Source organism: Delphinapterus leucas, chromosome 9, assembly GCF_059928025.1.
Source record: "Delphinapterus leucas isolate spDelLeu-1000000601 "Yukka" chromosome 9, BTC_Dleu_Yukka2, whole genome shotgun sequence".
Taxonomy (NCBI): Eukaryota; Metazoa; Chordata; class Mammalia; order Artiodactyla; family Monodontidae; genus Delphinapterus; species Delphinapterus leucas.
The window spans coordinates 17416927-17438189 of NC_143137.1; the positions used below are offsets into that span (position 1 = coordinate 17416927).

Below are 21263 nucleotides of genomic sequence, written 5' to 3' on the forward strand. Positions count from 1 at the left end.
TTGTTTACAATATATAATTATAGAGACCTAATTTTCCAACGTCCAAGTGACCCTCAAAGAAGCCACTCTGGGAGAACACACGCATAAATAACAATGCTCCATGGCTGATAACAAGGGATGCCTCTTTGGAAACAGTTTTCCAAGCTTGTGGCATTTTGAATACCCTCAAGGATGGTGAACGTCTAGCCTTCGAGGATTTGGTCGTTCAAGATCAAACCTTGTAAGCCAGGTGGTATGATCAAGGTGCATACTATAGATTTTCAACAAAGAGAGTGACCATAGAATAATGACAAATTTTGCACAGTTCATAAACTGGCTCCAAAAGTGAGTGCAGAAAAAGTATTCTGACCAAAAGCAACATGTTTGGACTAATATCTACTATTTATTGGACAATTTGCAAAGCACTGTGCTACACATCACATACATTATTTCTACTGTTTCTCATGGAAGCCCTGTGAGGTAGGTATTGTATCCACATCTTACAGAGAACACAACAGTTTCAGAAAAATAAGCTGCTTGCCCCTGATCACACTGCAAGGGAGAAGCCAACCATAATATGATCCTAACCTGTCTCACGCACCAGTACAACCTTCAGGGACAAAATTTATCTCCATGTATGAAAGATCCATGTTTCCAAAGAGAAGCAGAATCACTTTATTTTATAATCACATTTAGTATCAGTGGCATCACTGTATTAAAAAAACGGTCTCTAAACCATTCTTCCAGTTTACTAATTCTGCTAAAATGTCTTCAGAAATGGCGTCATCAGTGAAGCTGCCCAACAAGCCCTCTGGAACCAAACACCCAGTGAAATGGGCCTTTATTTATATTTAGTGCAAAATACTCTTCCAGGACTTTAGCTTGGAGCTATCCCCCTGCACAGATATGTATAATAACATTAGGTTCAAGGTTATCACTGTTAATAGCAACAGATAGGAAACAACCTAAATGTTCCTCAGGAGCAGATTAAATAAAATTATGGTATATTCATTCAGTAGAACCTTATGTAGCCAAAAAAAGGAAAGAGTTTCTTTGTTCCTTACCTACTGATATGGAATGACCTCCACTGGGGAAAACACTGTATATAGTTTGTTATCATTTGTATAAAAACCCCCATGTACATGTGTTTGTTCAGGCACAAAATCTTTCGCAAAAGGATACAGGAAACTAGCGAGTGCCTGACTCCAGGGAGAGGAACTAGGAGCTGAGGGACAACGCAGATCACTTTGTACTGACCCAGGGGAAAAGTTAGGTAAACTTTTTTATCAATTAAAAAAAATTATGGACTGATTATACACTTGAAAAATTACAAGAGTAATTTATGGTTGCAGAAAGAAAAACACAAAAAGTCTTCTTATGAGAATCACTATAAAGTTATAATTTAAATACATTTTTTAATGTAAAAAGGCATAAAATTTCCTTTATAGACAAATTCTCATTTATCTACCATGTAATGTCAAATGTGCCTATAATCCCATAAAATAAGTATGATTCTTATGAGAGAACAGAGCCAGATCAAATGCATCATTAGGAAAAAACATGCATACTAGACTATGAATTCTACTGAGGACAAAGGCCATTACTTTAAATACTTTTCAATTCCCCAGTTCCTGACAGGGTTCTCAGAACAGAGTTTCTTGGTTAATGAATAGCAAATTGATTTATTGGTTAAATTAGCAACTATGGAGCTTCCTGACAACAACATAAAATTAGTGGGTAACTCACCAGAAACTGGCTTCTAGATTTTCATTTTAATTACTATTTTGAAACATCATAATTTAGTACCAAAGGTTTAAACACCCAATATAATTTCTAGACTGTGAAATCAGCATTATTTATATCTCATCAGCTATACAAAACTCATCAATTTTTCTTTTGAAAACGGTAGTACAAACCCCAAAGAATAAGGGAGAGACTACTAATTAAAGGTCACGTTTACTAATCTAGCACCATAATTCCATTCTCAGGACCTCCCAAGTGGCTGGAAGGAGGAAGGGAAGAAGTGAGGATGTTGGAAAAGTAAGGGCTGTTCTTAACTTGTGGCCCCATTTGTGCTGTAAGGCAATGCAGGGTCTAGCAAAGAAGAAAACTGCTGAGGCTGGAGATGAAAACAAAAGCTTTTGGTTCAGATGGTAAAGGAGGCCCTCAAGAACAGTAGAATCAGTTTATCCAGGAGGCAGTGCTGGAGTCGCCCTCATGAACTAGGGGGTTTCTTCTTAGCATCCACGTCCTTTTTAATTTCTTCAAGTTTTTTAGCCAGGTTTGGCATCTTTAAAGAGAAAAGAGATTATTATCATTTCGCATCTACCTAATCAATATTTTTTCATTTCTCTTCCTCTAAAGATAAATGGATTTTTTACTTTTCCTCTAAAAGAAACCTGCTCAACAGTGGTCTTTCTTGGCCTCATAACTGCCTAAGAAGGATACCAAAAGATGTAAGTTAAAGTAGGCTCCCTCCCCAAAAGCCAGAACCTGACTTCTTTTATATACCCACTTAGCCCCTCAATCCAGTGCCAAGTAAAAGTTGTACATATAAACAATAAATGTGACATAAATTAACAAGCACCTGCCTAGAAAACCACATGACTCAGGTGAAGGTTGACAAAGGGAATTCCCTTTATCACACTAAAAGCTTCACTATAAAACAAATCAAAAGTTAATATCATGTTTCCCTTCCTTATCTCTTTAAAATAAGCATTACCTTTTAGGATCCCCATTCATGGGCATTTGTGCCACCTGATTTTCAACTTCCCCATCTGTAAAGTGAAGCTAATACAACTCCCTACTTCACAAAACACTGTTCTCCTTAAATGTGTTGCACTATATGAAACCACCTCCAAATTACTCAGTCATCTCTACTACTGGGTACGGTGCTGAAAAGATTATCCAATTTAAGTATCACTTGATTTTCCATAGAACTGTAAGAATCTAACAGTGTTACTCTATGCTAACAAACCCAGCTCAGGATCACCATGAGACCACCTAAACTGATGGGATTTTTGCACTCCTATGGTGACAGGTGCTTCTGTGAGTTCTGTTATTTTTTCAAACAATGGAAAATCTTTCTACAAAATTCAGGACTTTTTCCTCAGACCTATGGACCTTGTTTGCTGGAAGGCACACCTTGCTTCAGCAAACACAAGTCACTATGTATTAGTTACGTGAAATCAAGGAGGACGTGAATATGGTCACTTACGTCATAGTTCTGAGCCAGATACATTCCCACCACGTTGCCAAGAGTAAATCCAAGCTGTAAGGATAGAACAGGAAGAGTCACACTGGAGACGGAGCTCTGTGCCACCCGATACCACACCAGACTACATGGATAATATTCTCCTACGGAGCGCAGGACAGTTATAAGACCCCGGTGTCCAGGCTAGGGCCGTGCATAGCATGGAATTCACATCTTTCTTCTATAAAATAAACACAGAAATATCCTCCCAAAAGCTTAAAGAGTATACGAAAGAATATACGGTAGCACTAAACACATCGACCTTACAAATATTTGGCTGTAAGTTCTAGAAACTCAAGCCAAAATTCCAATTTTTGTTGTTAAAAGCCAGTTTATTTATTTTTATTTTTTTGGTTTTGAGATTTTTTATTTCTTGCTACATCAAGTAAAAAGTATTCAATTTTAAAAAGCATTCGGATAAATCGTAGGATCTTAGAAAATGAAGGGACCTTCACAGTTCAATCTCTTCATATTTCAAGAGGCACCTGAGGCCTAGGACATGGCCATTCATAACAGGAGCACAGGACAACCTAAATTAGATTCACACTCAAACACTAAAATATACAGTGAGATAAAGCAGGAAGCTGACATGCAACTGAGACAGCACATGGTTTAGCACTCTGCCCTGGATGGAGTCTAATGGGCAGGGCACTTAAGACCTGCAGAGAACACAGGTCCCCTAACCATCTCTTAATCAGTGACAAGAGAGACAGGCACGATTTTTAGAGAACTGTAAGTGTTTATCCCACTGGGTGACTCTTCCTGAACAAAACCTGTTTCATGAAAATTTAAAGCACTCCCTTCACACCAAAAGAGTTTCAAAGTTCCTTAAGATTGGAGTTTTAATGATGATCTATAATTTCCTGGGTTTTTTCCCCCAATAATAAAAAATCTCCAACTGAACACCTAACTTCTAATGTTATGAATGTGAACTGGCATCTGATTTTTTTATCATTTTCTTTAATCAGTGTCACTCCTATTCAATACACAGCAGAGGTTAACAGAGAAAAACAAAGCGCAGCACTTAACACTAATGGTCATATGTGGTGTGGTCGAATCGTCTTCAAGTTGGAGAACAGAGAACAAGTTGGAGAACTTCAGAACACAGCTGGATCCTTAATAAGTTTTAAGCTTACTAAGCTTTAAACACCAAAAGCATAATTTAAATAGGTTTGTTGTAAGTTAAGAAGCATAAAAGAGGCTATCAAGTCTAACCATAGACCATCTTCTGATCATTTGATTAATCAAACATATCTTGTGAATATTTTTACCAATGTGCACCAAGAAGCAAAATGATTTTTTTCACTCCTATGGGTTGAAACCAGGCAGTCAGAGGTTTTCCAAATCCAGAAAGAGTATTAAATTTGCTTAAAAGAAGAGGGGAAGGGCTTCCCTAGTGGCACAGTGGTTGAGAGTCCGCCTGCCAATGCAGGGCATACAGGTTCGTGCCCCGGTCCAGGAAGATCCCACATGCCGCGGAGCAGCTGGGCCCATGAGCCGTGGCCACTGAGCCTGCATGTCTGGAGTCTGTGCTCCACAACGGGAGAGGCCACAACAGTGAGAGGCCCACGTACCGCAAAAAAAAAAAAAAAAAAAAGAAAAAAAGAAGAAGAGGGGAAAAAAATCATCTAAGAATGTTAGCTCTAACACCAAACAGAAAGAACAGAGGGTTGAAAAATTTCAAGAAAAATAAATTAGAGTTCTGGTTCTACCACTGTCTAGCTGTGTACCTTTAGGCATGACACTTAACCTCCCTGGCGCTTTGCTGATCTGAGTTTCCTGATTTCTAAAACATTATACTGACAATGTTCCTTCTAGCTCCAACATTCTAGGATTCTTGGTTCTTACCACGTGTGTCTCAAAATAAATATGGCATATCTAATGTGTCTTCATTTTGGCAACTTCACGAGGCATCAGGGCACATGAAAAAAACAGCAGTTATTTTAAAACACAAAACAAAAACCATGGGTCTCTAGACAAGTCATATCCAATTCCAGTTTCAGAATATTGCTAGGTCTACCAATGGGATATTGTAAAATTACATAAACATCATGAGAGAAATGGACACATGAAGAGAAATGTGAGGAAAATGCATGACACCAGAAAAGCATTTATATGTTGTTCATGGGATACTCAAGAGACAAGTTTAGACACGTAAAAAATTTTAATCTGAATAAATAAAGGATCTCAAAAAATAAAATCTAAATCTGAGGAACAGGGACTCATTAGTCTGAGAAGTTAGACTGGAGCCAGAGTATAAAACGTCTCGAATGAGTCTGAAGCCTCTCTGCAGGCCAAGAATGCTTAACCTCCTCCAGGCCAAGACCTGGAAGCCTCCTCAGTGGTCCATCCGGATGGCTGGACGCTATCACCATGGTCTTCCTCCACATCACAGGGTCCCCCCATAGTACTCCCTGCAGACAAGATAGTGCAGAAGGAAGGGAAATGCCTTCTTCCCAAGCTCAACACTAAATACATCACTATTATGTCCTCTCTGCCATCATTTTGAAACTTTAGGAATACGTAGCTTCTTCTCACAAACATATTGGGGACAATAAATGGTAAAACACCAGAAGTTTGGGGACTGAGGAGTGACATGAGCGAAGTAATGTAAAGGACAAACAGGTGAGAAGAAATCTGAAAAAAATCCTCCCAAATACATCTGGCCTCCAAAGGTTTTGATTAAAGGATTACAGTCCCTTATATCCTGAAAATCAATTTCATATCCAGCCCTGTGAAAAGATTATAAAATGGTCTCTATCCTAAAGAATTTATATGATGTATAGAAAGAAAAGCTACATATAAGTAAAATAGTTATATAACAACAGAAAGTAGCACCCAGCACAGGATCTTGAATGTAATAGATGCATGAAAAACCAGAACTGAGTCATGAATTAAGTAACAAAATGAGTGATACAGAAGTGATTCTTTTAAGAAACCATACCTGAAAGAGATCGGTGTACCTCAACTTGTTATTAAAGGCTCTAAAGATGCTGAGGAAGTGTTAAAATTTAAACTGGAAAGGGACGTGACTGTGGAGAATCAAGGTATAAGACAGGAATGACAATGTGATGACCTGAATAAAAGAAATAGGCCCAATTAGAAAAGTGGATTTGAACTAAAAACTGGAGAGAAATACTAGTACAGAGACCTGGGTAGGGCTAGCTGATGGACTTCAAAAAACAAGCAATGGAGTTTAGTTCATTTACAAAACGGTGGGGAGCCACTGACTGCTCTTTACCAGCAGCAACGTGATGAAAGCCCTGCTTTGTAAGCACTCACCTGACAGCTGTTCCCAAAAAAGGCTGAAAAAATACAGATTAGAGAAGGCACACGGGATATAGCAAGCAAACACGAATGAATTGTTTTTCTTCTTTAAAATCAATGAAGATCAATGGAATAGAATAAAGGGTCCAGGAATAAACCCTTACATTTATGGTCATGTGATTTTCAACAAGGGTGCTAAGACATCCAATGGGGAAAGAATGCTGGGACAACTGGATATCCACATGCAGAAGAATGAAGTTGGACCCCTACTTTACATCATAAACAAAACTTAACTCAAAATGGATCAAAGACCTAAATGTAAGACTTAAAACTGTAAATCTCTTAGGAGAAAACATATGAGTAAATCTTCATGATCTTGGGGTAGGCGATGGTTTCTTAGATATGACACCAAAAGCACAAGTAACAAAAGAAAAAAATAGATAAATTTGATTTTATCAAAATTTAAAACATTTGTGTTTCAAAGAATACCAACAAGAGGGCTTCCCTGGTGGCGCAGTGGTTGGGAGTCCGCCTGCCGATGCAGGGGACACAGGTTCGTGCCCCGGTCCAGGAAGATTCCACATGCCGCGGAGCGGCTAGGCCCGTGAGCCATGGCCGCTCAGCCTGTGCGTCCGGAGCCTGTGCTCCGCAATGGGAGAGGCCACAACAGTGAGAGGCCCACGTACCACAAAGAAAAAAAAAAGAATACCAACAAGAAAGTGAAGAGAACCCACAGAATGAAATAAATATGTGCAAATCATATATCTGATAAGGGACTTGTACCCAGAATACATAAGGAATTCTTATGAGTGAATGATAAAAAGACAACCCAATTTTAAAATAAGCAAAGGATTTGAATAGACACTTCTCCAAAGAAGATATACAAATAAACGGCCAACAAACACATGAAAACATCATTAGTCATTAGTCATTAAGGAAATGCAGATCAAAACCACAATGAGGTGTCTCATCGCACCCACTAGGGCGACTTAAATCCAAAAGATGTATAAGTGTTGGCAAGGATATGGAGAACCTTCATACATTGCTGTTGGGAATGTAAAATGATGCAGCCACTTTGGAAAAGTCTTGCAAATCCTCAAAAAGCTGTGCACAGAATTACCATCTGACGCAGCAATTCCACTTTAGGGTATATAACCAAGAAAACTGAAACATGTACCTACACAAAAACTACATGAATGTTCATAGCAAGATTATTCATAATAGCCAAAAGGTGGAAACAACCCAAATGTCCATCAACTGGTGAATGAATTAACAAAATGTGGCATATTCACACAATGTAATAATAATCAACCATAAAAAGGAATGAAGTCCTGATTCATGCTACAACATGGATAAACCTTGAAAACATTAAGCCAAGTGACAGGCAGTCAGAAAAGACCACGTATTGTATGATTTAACTTAAAGGAAATGTCCAGAATAGGCAAATCCAGAGAGAAGACACAAAATCAATTAGTGGTTGCCCAGGGTTAGGTGTGAGAGGAATGGGAAATGAATGCTAATGGTATGGAGTTTCTTTGTGGGGGGCAATAAAATATTAGATATAAAAATTAGATAGTGGTGATGCTTGCACAACTCTGTGAACATACTGAAAAAACACTAAATCCTACTAAATCCACTAAATCCTTAAATGGGTGAATTGTATGATGTGTGAACTAACTGTATCTCAAAACTATTAAAAAAAAAAACAGTAAGATTTGGGACCTCCAGGGCTTCCCTGGTGGCGCAGTGGTTGAGAATCTGCCTGCCAATACAGGGGACACGGGTTCGAGCCTTGGTCTGGGAAGATCCCACATGCCGCGGAGCAACTAAGCCCCGTGCACCACAGCTACTGAGCCTGTGCTCTAAAGCCTGCGAGCCACAACTACTGAGCCCATGTGCCACATCTACTGAGCCCACGTGCCACAACTACTGAAGTCCGCGTGCCTAGAGCCCATGCTCCGCAACGAGAGAAGCCACTGCAATGAGAAGCCCATGCACCACAACAAACAGCAGCCCCCGCTCGCTGCAACTAGAGAAAGCCCATGCGCAGCAACAAAGACCCAACACAGCCAAAAATAAAATTATAAATTTATTTTTTAAAAAAAGTCCATGTGTGTTACAATGTGTAAGAATACTGGAAAGCACTGAGATGCAGTATCCAAAAGCTGAGGGAGGAGGGATTAAAGAGGTGATTAAGAGTACCAGGTGCTGCTGCTCTGAGAGATAAGAAAAGCAATACATTACCCAGTAACAGTAAAACAGGCAGTGTACACAAGCCACGAGCAGTGCCCATCATATCAGGTTTCCCTTTAAAAGCTTCAAAAGTTTCCTTACACCAAACTGGCTAAACCATGCTGCAATTAAGGATGCTACTGCAGTACAAGCAAGGGGAAAGACGCAGCAGGACCACAGGAGCAAGTTTCGATACAGGGATGATGGGCAAATATTTTAATCCAAGGAGAAATGAACAATATCTGAGTCCTTACTGTCATTGTTTCAAGTACTTTAATGTATTAACTCATTTTTAATCCTCACAATAAAACCATGAAGTAGGCTCCCATTTTCAGATGTGGAAACTGAAGCATAAAGAATTTAAATAACTTGCCCAAGTTCCCATTGCTTAAAAATGATAATTCAAAGGCAGGAGTCTGATTCTGGAATCTGATCTCTTAAGCACTAGGACATGATGGCTGGTCACAGGTTAAAAGCTCGAGGAGATCTCAGGGATCACCTACATCAACCTCATTGTTTTATAGATGAAATGGCTGAAAGCAAGGAGAAAGATTCGCCCAAGTTCAAATGAGCTGGTAAATCATTTGACAGAGTTAGAATCAAGGTAAAGTTATGCTATTACTTCTTTCAACAAATGCAATGAGGAGGTGGGAGAACATCCATGTTACTTCTGAGCTAGGAATTTAATGAATGGCTTCGGCATCTCTCCTTAAATGCTGAGAATTCTGAATTTGCATATCAGTCACATCCATATTCATACACAGCAAAAGTTTATTTCAAAACCAAATAAAGTCACTCTGCAAAGGTACTTAGAAAGTTAAGTGTAAATGAATCCATGTGCTTCCTCCCAGTTATCAATGAGCTACGGCTGTACCGGAGACTCAATTACATCATCTCACACTTTGGGGTTGACATTGTTTTTAACCTGAGTGTTTCCTACAACCATATGGCAGTAATTATTTCTATTGACTCCTAAGCTAATACCCAGTTAGGACACTGGAGAAACTTCCAGAAGCAGAGGTGTAGCCATGTCTTGTTTAGGCAGTTTATGTCAAGGATACTCTCTTTCCGGCCTAGAGATTGAAAAATTAATTACCATCTCAAAAAGGACAGAGGGGCACTTTTTCTTCTTTAATCTCTTTCATAAAGAACGTAACATTTGGGAAAGTATCTCATCCCAAGAGCACTCAATTTCCATCGGCCACCTGGAAGGTATTAGAATACCTGCCTCTTATCAGAATCAGAATTTAAACATCCAGTTTTGAAGGCACGAAAACCTGGAAGAAAGACTTTCACCTGGAAGTTTGGCAAATCCTCCTGAAACCTTCAACCAGGCAATCTTTGAAACACATGGGGCTTTGCCAGAAAACCCGCTTTTAACTGAAAGACCCATGAAAAATAATTTGTCTACTCATGGTAACAGTCGTTTTACCCTAGAGTGAGCATTTTGGAAAAATTATTTGTACACCAGGGCCTGACTCAGGCCAGCAACCAGCCACCCTCCGTCTGGAAGCTATAAAAGGTCTGATGAGGGCTCCCCAGGCCTCTAATTCTGGCGGTTTACTCCTTTAGAGTTTATTCCTGGCCCTCCTACGTTTTCAAAGACGCCAACCAGCAGGGCTCTAAGTCGACGGGATATGTGTCTACGTCAGGGGGTGGCAGTGCAGAAAAAAGTCATTAAGGACCCTGGGAGCCTTAACTCGAGGAATACACAAAGCACGCGGGCACGTCACAGAAGAGCTTTGAAAACGCACGCTCTGACCCCTCAAAAGTTTTAGGGACTTGAAGGGAGGCCGAAAAATGCCGGCCAAAGGATTTGGGTGAGGCAGAAACAAAACCCCGCAGCCCACCCCGCCAGGCGACTAGCAGGCGCGGGGGGCAGTGGGACCCGAGGGACCCACGCCCAGGGCTCCCAGCTCGCTCCTCGGCAGCTCCACTCACCAGGAACTGGAGCATAATGTCGGCAAGGAAGACTCGTAGGTCAGCTGCAACTCCGTGGGCCGTCCGAGAGTGCCTCCTCCGGCGCGATCGGCGGAGCCCACGGCCGACTTCCGGTTCACGCCCCGCTCCGCCCCTTTGGCACCTTCCGCCTCGCCTCGCCTCAGCCGGTAGCGGCTCCTGGCGCCTCCTGCCGGAGCTCCTCGGGATCACCTCCTGAACTCACCGCCCGGCGCGAGCGTGCGGGGCCGGCTAGGAGCAAGTCCCAAGCACCAAGCCGGGCTTGCATTAGCTTTGAACATTCAGATTCCAGGTCCCAGTCCTCAAATCCCGCTTCTGTAAAGCTGGGTCGGGGCCCAGGAATCTATATTATTAACCGGCATCACCACACTTACGATGCACAACCAGTCTTAGAACTCCCTGGCCTAGAAGGATCACAGGAGGCGGTGGGTCCCATCCCCACGTGCAAAGCGAATCACCTGTGGAGCTTTTGCGATATACTCCACTGGGGGCCCACGCAGAGTTGTATTTTTCAAAAGCTCCACAGATAATGCTGTGTAACCTGCGTTGAGGATCTGTGATAGAGGTTAAGATGGAGGCCTTTGGAGTCTGGCACAGCTGGGTTCGATTCATGACTGCCGTGCACTTCCTGGGGCAGCCAGAAACGAGTTACTTAACCTCCCTGAAGTTTGCTTTTCTTCAGTGTAAATGGGGCTAGCACCAGCTCCCTTGCTGAATTGTAGGGGGGTCAAATGAGACAAGGTAAGGGATCCATAAATGCTTGTCTTGTGTCAGGTGTGGACAGTGAGCTCTGGAAGACCTCTTCCTGGCCTCTCTGCACACAGAGCTGCCACCTCCTACTCCTGGTCTTCGAATCCCTCTACAACCTCCATCAACACACACACTTACAAAGTAAGACCACCGTCTTCTCTTTGCTCTCAGCCTTTTGAATTCACCCTTATCTGCTATATTAAGTAGAACTCTGGTTTCAAATAGTAAAAACAAAATCATATTAGCTTAAACCAAATGAAAGTGTATTATACAGTAGACAACAAGGAGGACTAGGAAAGCTATTAGGAATTAAGCAGCATTTTCTCTCCATTTCTGCCCTTCTCCATACATCTGTCTCATTGTTCTCTCTCTTTGCTTTACGTTTTTTTTCTGCTTTCCAGAATATGGCCACTGTTACTTAAATTTACTCATTAAATGGTCCATCCAATAGAAAGACTGGATCACTCTTTCATTACTATTTTCAGATACCTGGGAAAGGAATGATGATTGGTGTCAGTTGCTTTCCAATCAACTGTAACTAGAAGGGACAGGGTCTCTTTGAACTGAAGTGGCTGCCAAGAGGAAGGAGATGCTGGTAGATGGCTGTAACACACTCTACTTTCCAATATGTCTAGGTTAAAACTTGAGTCAGTCAAGTCTTGACCAGGGCTTCTCAAAATTAATGTGCATTCAGATAACCTGGGGATCTTGTTAAACTGCAGAATCTAATTCAACATATCTGAGTTGGGTCCTGAGAGTCGGTATTTCTACTAAGCTCCTAAGAGATGCTGCTACTAGTGGTCTGTGAACCATGCTTTGAGTTACAAGACACCAGACTATAAGCTACATGAGGGTGAGGACTGTATTTGGTTCACAACTCCATTCCTAGTGCCCAGAAAGTGAACACAATATTTATTGAAATTCCTTGTATAAAACCTTGTCTCCTTCTTACAGATAAAGCCTTAAATGAAGTCTGGCTTTTCCCCTAAGGCCTTTTCAAAGGCTCTCTCTCCATAACCCCAAATAACCACAAGGCATGGAAAAGGCAGGATTCTTTGACTACTTTCAGGTTATTACTTAAATGTTCTCATATTTTAAAAAGCTCCTTTAAAATTCATGTCTTCCCTCTACCCCTTCACAGTGCCTTAACTTATTGACTTCCTTAGGCAGTCCCCCCATTCACTGAAGGTTTGGCATCTAACAGCCTTCCATTCAGTCCCAAGCTATCATCATCATGGGTGACTTCAAAGGCCGTGAACATTTGTATGTTCAAAGAGTCCTTACCTCTAATGACTTAGATCCTCACACCACTTCAGCAATCCACCATCATGTTCATAACCCACACTTTGTCACCTCCTGGACCTGCTCCACCTGTGAAGTATTACATTCCCAAATCCTACCTTCTATCCTATCAACTCTTTGACCTTAGCCAGATGTCCAGTCTCTCAGCTGTTCCATATTCTCACAAGCTATGAGCTTCCTCCTGGCTTCACCCTTTTCTATCTGGTCTAAACCCCCAAGAGATCAGAACTTCAATCAAGGACAATTAGCCTCAAATTTCATATCCATTGCCATTCTGTGATACTTGCATTTCAAAATTTTAATTCTTGATCAGTCTGCCTTTTTCAGTTCCATACCAGTGATTCTGAGCATCAAACACATATAACATGGATCATTCAACAAATGATATTGATCTAATGAGGTTCACTGTTATTTTTCCACCTGGAAAGAATAATGTTGGGTTCCTACTTCACACTTTACACATAAATAAGTTACAGATAAATAACAACCTAAACAAAACAAAGCAAAACAAAAAAAAATTAATATCACTAAAAAGGGAGAAATTCTTTTATAATTTCCAAATTTGAAAGTTTTTCACATGACCCACATGGTACAAAACCCAGAAGCCATAAAAGAAAAGACTGATAAAATCAACTACATACAAATAAAAAATGTTCTGTATGGCAGAAAGGAAGAAAGAGAAAGAAAGAAAAACATTATTTGTAAAATAAGTGACAAGGCGTAATTTTCTTTATGTAAAGAGCTCCCACAATTCATTGAGACCAACAATCCAATAAAATGTGGTCAAAGGATATGAACAGCTCATAGAAAAGGAAATACAAATGGCTCAAACATATGGAAAGATACTCAGTGACATTCACACTAAGAGAAATGTAAATTACTACCATAATGAGGTGTCATTTTTCTCCTGATTAGCAAAAATCAAAAAGCTTGATTATACACTGTATTGGAAAAAGTAGGGAAACAGGCATAGCCATACAGTACTAATGGGGATACAAATTTTTGTTATTGGTGGGTTTTTTTTGGCTGCATTGGGTCTTTGTTGCTGCACGTGAGCTTTCTCTAGTTGCGGCGAGCAGGGGCTACTCTTCGTTGCGGTGTGTGGGCTTCTCATTGCGGTGGCTTCTCTTGTTGCACAGCACATGTTCTAGGCGTGTGGGCTTCAGTAGTTGTGGCTCGCAGGCTCCAGAGCACAGGCTCAGTAGTTGTGGTGCACGGGCTTAGCTGTCCCGCAGCATGTGGGATCTTCCAGGACCATGGCTCAAACCCGTGTCCCCTTCATTGTAGGCGGATTCTTAACCGCTGAAGTACCAGGGAAGTCCGGAAACAAATTGTTAAAAACTTCTGTGGAGGACAATTTGGCCAAAACTATCAGAAGTGTAAATGAGCATATCCTTTATCTCAGCAATCGCATGAACTTGTGTATATTCAAAAACATTCATCGTGGCAAAAAAAAAAAGAAAGAAATGTTAATAAGTAACTGAGTAAATCATGCTATGTACATACATTGAAATACTGTGTATATGTGTGTCTGTGAGAGAGACAGAAAGAAAGGGAGAGGCTTTATATGTGTTGATATAGAAGGATCTTCAGTATAAGTGGAAAAAAGCAAAGTGTTAGTATGGCAAATAGAAAAAGAAGAAAGAAAGAAAAACATCATTTGTACCTATGACAAGGGACTAGTTCCTTATATAAAGAACTCCTACATATCTGAGGCATATGACAGAGGCAATATTACCGATTGGTGAGAAAGCACGGGCTATTCAATGAATCATAAAAAGAAAACTGATTATCCACATGGGAAAAAAGTAAGTAAAGTAAAACTAGATCATTGACATCCACAGGCAAAAAATGAATCTAGACACAGACCCTTCACCAAAATTAATCAAAATGGATCATAGACCTACATATATAACACAAAACTATAAAACTCCTAGAAGATAACATAGGAGAAAACCTACATAATCTTAGGTACAGTGGTGCCTTTTTCGATACAACACCAAACACACAATCCATGAACGAAATAAATGATAAGCTAGATTTTAATAAAATTTAAAACTTCTGCTCTGCAAAAGACATTATCAACAGAGATAGAAGACAAGCCATCAACTGGGAGAAAACATTTGCAAAAGATGAATCTGATACAGGACTGTTATCCAAAATACACAAAGAACTTTAAAACTCAACAATAAGAAAACAAACAACCTGATTTTAAAATGGATCAAAGACCTTTACAGACACCTCACGGAAGAAGATATACAGATGGCAAATAAACATATGAAAAGATGTTTCACATCATATGTCATCAGGGAAATGCAAATTAAAACAACGAGATACCACTACACATCAATTAGAATGGCCAAGATCCAGATCACTGATAGCAGCACCAAATGCTGGAGAGGATGTGGAACAACAGGAACTCTCATACACCGTTGGTGGGAATGCAAAATGGTACAGCCACTTTGGAACAGTTTAGTGGTTTCTTACAAAACTAAACATACTCTTACCATATGATCCAGCAATCGTGCTCCTTGGTATTTACCCAAAGGAGCTGAAAACTTATGTCCACACAAAAACCTGCACATGGATGTTTACAGCAGCTTGGATCATAATTGCCAAAACTTGGAAACAACCAGGATGTCCTTCAGTAGGTGAATGAATAAGTAAACTGGTATATCCAGATAACGGAATACTATTGTGCTTAAAAGAAAAAAAAAAAAAGAGCTATCAAGCCACGAAAAGACATGGAGGAAGCTTAAATGCACATTACTAAGTGAAAAAAGCTAATCTGAAAAGGCTACTTACTATATGATTCCAACTATATGACATTCTGCAAAAGGTAACTATATGACATTATGGAGACAATAAAAAGGTCGTTGGTTGCCAGGGCGGGTGGAGAAATGATTAGGCACAGGCAAATCGCGGAGGATTTTGAGAGTAGTGAAAATACGATGTACGATGTTACAATGAAGGACATTATGTCATTATACATTTGTCCAAACCCATAGAATGTACAACACCAAGAGTGAACCCTAAGATAAAAACCATGGACTTCAGCTGATTATGATGTGTCAGTGTAGGATGTAGGAACATCCTTGGTAAAAATGTACCTGGTGAGTGATGTTGGTAACAGGGGAGACTATGCAGGTGTAGCTATAGGGAGTATTTGGGAAATCTCTGTATCTTCCTCTTAATTTTGTTGTAAAACAGAAATTGCTCTTGGGGCTTCCCTGGTGGCGCGGTGGTTGAGAGTCCGCCTGCCGATGCAGGGGACACGGGATCGTGCCCCGGTCCGGGAAGATCCCACATGCCGCGGAGCGGCTGGGCCCGTGAGCCATGGCCGCTGAGCCTGCGCGTCCGGAGCCTGTGCTCCGCAACGGGAGAGGCCACAACAGTGAGAGGCACGCGTACCGCAAAAAAAAAAAAAAAAATTGCTCTTAAAAAAAGTATGACAACTGGAAGTGTTATCAATGGTGTGGACGAACAGGAGCTCTCCCTATGGGTAGGAGAAAATTGGTACAATCCCTAAGAAAAATATTGCAATGTCTAGTGAAATTGAAGCATTTAATCTCCAACTCAGGATTTCCATTTCTAGTTGCATAATCCAGAGAAGCCCTCTTATATGTATGATAATCATTATTGCAGCACTGATGGTAATAGCAAAATATTGGGAACTTAAATGTCTACCAGCTCACCAATAGTAGAATGAATAAATTAGGGTATTTGTAAAATGCAATACTATAATTCCATAAGTATAATAAATGAGCATGAGGGATTATCAAAAACACAATGCTAAACAAAACAAACAAAAAAACCAACCTGCAAATTGCTTCATAATATGATGACATACTACGATGACACAGACGGTCCAGTTGTCAAGACTCCACGCTTCCAGTGCAGGGGGCACAGGTTCCATCCCTGGTCAGGGAACTAAGATCCCGCACCGCATGCAGTGCAGCCAAAGAAAAGAAAAAAAAATAACCTGATGATACACATATATAAATTAACAACCTGCAAAACAATACTTTGTAATGCCTATGAATACACATATGTAGTGGAAGTATAAAGCATAAATGGGAAAGAACAACAACGAATGCTTGATAATGTTTATCTCCGAGAAGGAGGGAGGGGAATGGGATCAGAGAATTCACAGGAACCTCAACTGTATCTATATATTTTTTTAATTAAAGTATAGCTAACTTACAATACTGTCTTAGTTTCAGGTGTACAGCATAGTGATGTGATTCAGTAGTTTTGCAGATTACATTCCATTATAGGTCATTATAAGATAATGGGTATGATTTTCTGTGCTAAACCATATATCCTAGTTGCTTATCTATTTTATATAGTTTGTACAATATCTGTTAATCCCATACCCCTAATTTGTCCCTCCCCCTCTCTCTGCCCTTTGGTAATCACAGGTTTGTCTTCTGTATCTGAGTCTGTTTCTGTCTCACATATACATTCATTTGTATTATTTTTTAGATTCCACGTATAAATGCTAGCATATATTTGTCTTTCATTGTCTGACATTTCACTAAGCATAATATTCTCTAGGTCCACCTATGTGGCTGCAAGTGGCAGTATTTCATTCTTTTCTATGGTTAATATTCCATTGTATATATACCACATCTTCTTAATCCAATTGTCTGTTGATGGGCACTTGGGTTGCATCCATGTCTTGGCTATTGTAAATGGTGCTTCTATGACCATTGGGGTGCATGTACCTTTTTGAATTAGTGTTTTCATTTTTTCTGGATATATACCCAGGAGTGGAACTGCTGGATCATATGATAGTTCTATTTTTAGTTTTTTAAGGAAATTCCACACTGTTTTCCATAGTGGCTGCACCAATTTACATTCCCCATATTTCTTTCTTTAGAAAGATCTATAGCAAATATAATTAGTTTTAAGATTTGATAAAATTAGCTGTATGAAATGATAGAGTGAACAGAACACCCAGATGGGCGTTTATTACCTTGACTATATTATTTGTATGATTGAAACAGTATGCAATTTAATAAAAATATTTAATTGGAATGAATGACAAAAGCTATGGTTGAAAGATTTTTTAGAAACAAGATATTCATGGTCTCAGCATATCAAGCCACAGATTACTCATTGCAATGGGAAACAGAGAACCTTTACAATAGAGATGGTTTGTCGAATACTACCATAACCAAATGATCAAACAATATAATGGAACAAACTGATACGTACCTCCTGATATGACACGCCGAGGCATATCACCTGAATAATTGCAGTATTCCTGACAAAAATGTTTAACCTGAATCTAATAAAGAAAAACCAAATACCCTTTTCAAAACAGCTAAAAAAAGTCAATGTTGTAAAAGACCCTCTCCTCCCCCAAAAGACAGAGGAACTGTTTCAGAATGAAGGACGCTAAAGAGATAATTAAATGTAACGTGTGATAATTAAATCCTGGGTTTAAAAAAAAGTTCTAAAAGTACATTTTCGGGGCAACTGAGACAATGTGAATATGGACTAAACATTACAAAATATTGTTGGGAATTCCCTGGTGGTCCAGTGGTTAGGACTCCTTGCTCTCACTGCCAAAGGCCCAGGTTCAATCCCCGGTCAGGGAACTAACATCCCACAAGCTGTGAGATACAGCCAAAATAATTTTAAAAGGTAAACATCTTTAAGTGTGATAATTGTATTGTGGTTAGGAAGGAAATATCCTTGTTCTTACCTGCTGAAATATTTAGTGATAAAGTGTCATGATGTCTATGACCTACTTTTAAATAGTTAAGGAAGCAAACCAGTATATATACATATTAAAAAAAGAGATAAAGCAAATGTGCAAAATATTGATAACTGATGAAGCTAGGTGAAAGGTATATGGGTTCATTACTTTTCTTTCAACTTCTATGAAGATTCAAAGTTTGTCAAAATAAGTTGGGAAAACAAGAGACAAATACTTAGAAAAGACTAGATTGTGTATGACTGCGTTTATAAATAGCTCAGCTAAAGCTCAGACAGCTATATTTAAACATCACTAATTTATCAAAACTAAAACACTAATAACTAGGAAGAAGGTACTCACCTCTTTTTGATTTTCTAATTCCACCAAACTAATTAACTCAGTAAAAACAACATATTAAGATCCTATATTTATTATTGTTGAGGAATAGATGAATCTACCTTTAAATGCTAAAACATTTTTAAACAAGCCATCTAAAATCTCTTTCAATCTCCTTTGCTTTGCTGAAGAGCACATGCTGCATCCAACAGCCTCTCTCCACGCCCCAGGAAACAGTGCCGAGTCAGGCGGCATGTGCCTTGAGTGCTAGCCTCTCCCCATCGTATTTATTACACAAACAGCATTTCTGGTCAGTCTTTTAAAGTAGCATACGTGCAGCTGCAATCCTTCCTTCTTCTCCCTCGCACACACTTCTCCACTGCCCTAACTTTTGACCCGCAGTCTGATGTAATTTTGGAAGAAATGATGGGAAAACAAAATAAAGAAGCTTAGTAAATCCCAAATCTTAACTAATTCCAAATTAGCTAATATCTCTGTCCTGCAGAAGGCTTCACACTTCAGAGGTTTATAAGATGCTTTGAATCTGTGCCCCAGGCTCTTGTTGATTATTTCTGTGTTCATGCCTGTGTTCCACATGATAAAGTTTACCATATGCCTCACCAGTGGAGCAACAGCCAGTATTACTATATCTTGGACCAGTTAATTATTCATTCACATCCCTCTAAGAATGCTATTTATTAACAGGATGCTTTACAGCTAAGGCTTGATATTTATAAGTGGTAGGCAGTAGATTAATTTCAAAATACAATAACAATGACAAAGCCTTTTATAAATGCTTAAAAAGCCATGGAAATTTTATTATAAGGGTAAAAACCCCATAACACCATAGAACTAAGTGTTAATTTTCTGCCACTACCTTAGAGTCAAGACTCTTTCCCCTCTCAGCAGTCTCTTCTATATATCAGGCTGAAATAATTTTTGGCTGGAAACAGGAATGTTTCAGATGAGGTAGTCACATGCACATAAATACTATCAGGCAAGAAACAGAGTGGTGATCGGGTAAATTCTTTTTCTCTAACTGCAGCCATCCTGTTAACTATATGAGAAATACAGGCAGATGATTTATTTGAAAAGTTCCACAAATATTTTAAGGAACAAATGCAAGTGATTATTTTATCATTTACATGCAGAAAAGAAAAAATAATTTTAGTAAAGAGATGGCTTGACTTTAAAAAGCATTATCATAAAAAGTGTAATGTAGGGCTTCCCTGGTGGCGCAGTGGTTGAGAGTCCGCCTGCCGATGCAGGGGACACGGGTTCGTGCCCCGGTCCGGGAAGATCCCACATGCCGCGGAGCAGCTGGGCCCGTGAGCCATGGCCGCTGAGCCTGCGCGTCCGTAGCCTGTGCTCCGCGACAGGAGAGGCCACAACAGTGAGAGGCCCACGTACCACAAAAAAAAAAAAAAAAAGTGTAATGTAGCTACAAAGAGAGAAGAAATTAGAATTTTCAGACCATGGCTTTAATTTAGCATTCCGAATAATACCCCTGGGGGAAAACCATCACTGTGGAAGGATTATTTGTTGAATTCCTGATAATATCGACCATATTCTAGATAAAATTTCAAGAGACTGACCACATATTTGTTTTTTTAAAAAGTATTTATTTATTTTTTACTAGTGAGGACGAAACCAGGCAAAGAAGTTTACAGAAAAGAAGTCCATATATAAAGAAAGAAATAGCAAAATATCTTTTGGTCATAATTTAGAAAGAAACTATAAAAAGGAGACAGTTTTCCCCAATTCCTCTCTTCCTCAGAAGAGCATAAGCACGGGCTCTCAGTTCCGTGATATCCTCAGCAAGCCTCGGATACGTCTGACAAGAGCTTGTATGAAACTATAGCGAGATCGAACTTTTGAATACAATCCTTCAATGTCCAGAAGTTTCTTTTGTAGTGATTCTCCAAAAGCACTGATGGCATCAGCCTGAAGCTACAGGTAACGCAGGTGACATTTCATTATTAAGTAGTCTCAAATATTTCTTTTATTCTATGTCTTCCTATTTTAAATACCTTTGAATTTTTGTAATGTGGTCCTTTCCCATGTGCCAAATTAACTCAACATTCACATTTTCCACCCTAGAATTTACTGGTATGATACTAATGTTTTTCCTTCTTTCCCTTGTTGTATAAATGCGTAAAACTTAAAATTTGCTTTAAATAGCAATAACTATTGATATACGGAGTTTCCGGATCATGATGCTTACCTTTACTGAACTCTTACTATGTTCTAGGCACTACCCTACGAGTCTCACACATGAAGCCTCATTTAATTCTGACAAAATGCTTAGAGGTTGAATTATCATTCCCATTTCTGAGCTGAGGAAATGGAGGCTCAGAAGCTAAGTAAATTGTTCTGAGTCATGTAGCTAATAGGTGGCTATGCTAGAATTCAAACCAGGTCTTTGGATGCAAACTTGAAAACTATTATCTTACTAATATACCAGGCTTTCCCTTTTTA

General features: G+C 39.6%; 2 protein-coding genes across 3 annotated transcripts in view; both read right to left on the reverse strand.

Moving 5' to 3' along the window:
* Window positions 1–1374: 1374 nt before the first annotated feature.
* Window positions 1375–10790, reverse strand: STMP1 (short transmembrane mitochondrial protein 1). Its single transcript, XM_022580344.2, has 3 exons — window positions 10673–10790; window positions 3197–3250; window positions 1375–2269 (listed from the first exon to the last, which is right to left on the reverse strand). Exons 1-3 carry the CDS (start codon window positions 10685–10687, stop codon window positions 2195–2197), a joined length of 144 nt encoding a protein of 47 aa, XP_022436052.1. The 5' UTR covers window positions 10688–10790; the 3' UTR covers window positions 1375–2194.
* A 2235-nt stretch (window positions 10791–13025) lies between these two features.
* Window positions 13026–21263, reverse strand: part of NUP205 (nucleoporin 205) — an 88503-nt gene continuing 80265 nt past the window's right edge. For both annotated transcript variants that reach the window (XM_089917354.1, XM_022580382.3), the window contains one exon: window positions 13026–20735. In XM_089917354.1, coding sequence (XP_089773480.1) covers window positions 20583–20735 — 153 coding nt within the window. In that variant the 3' untranslated portion in view covers window positions 13026–20582. The remainder of the gene's footprint in view (window positions 20736–21263) is intronic.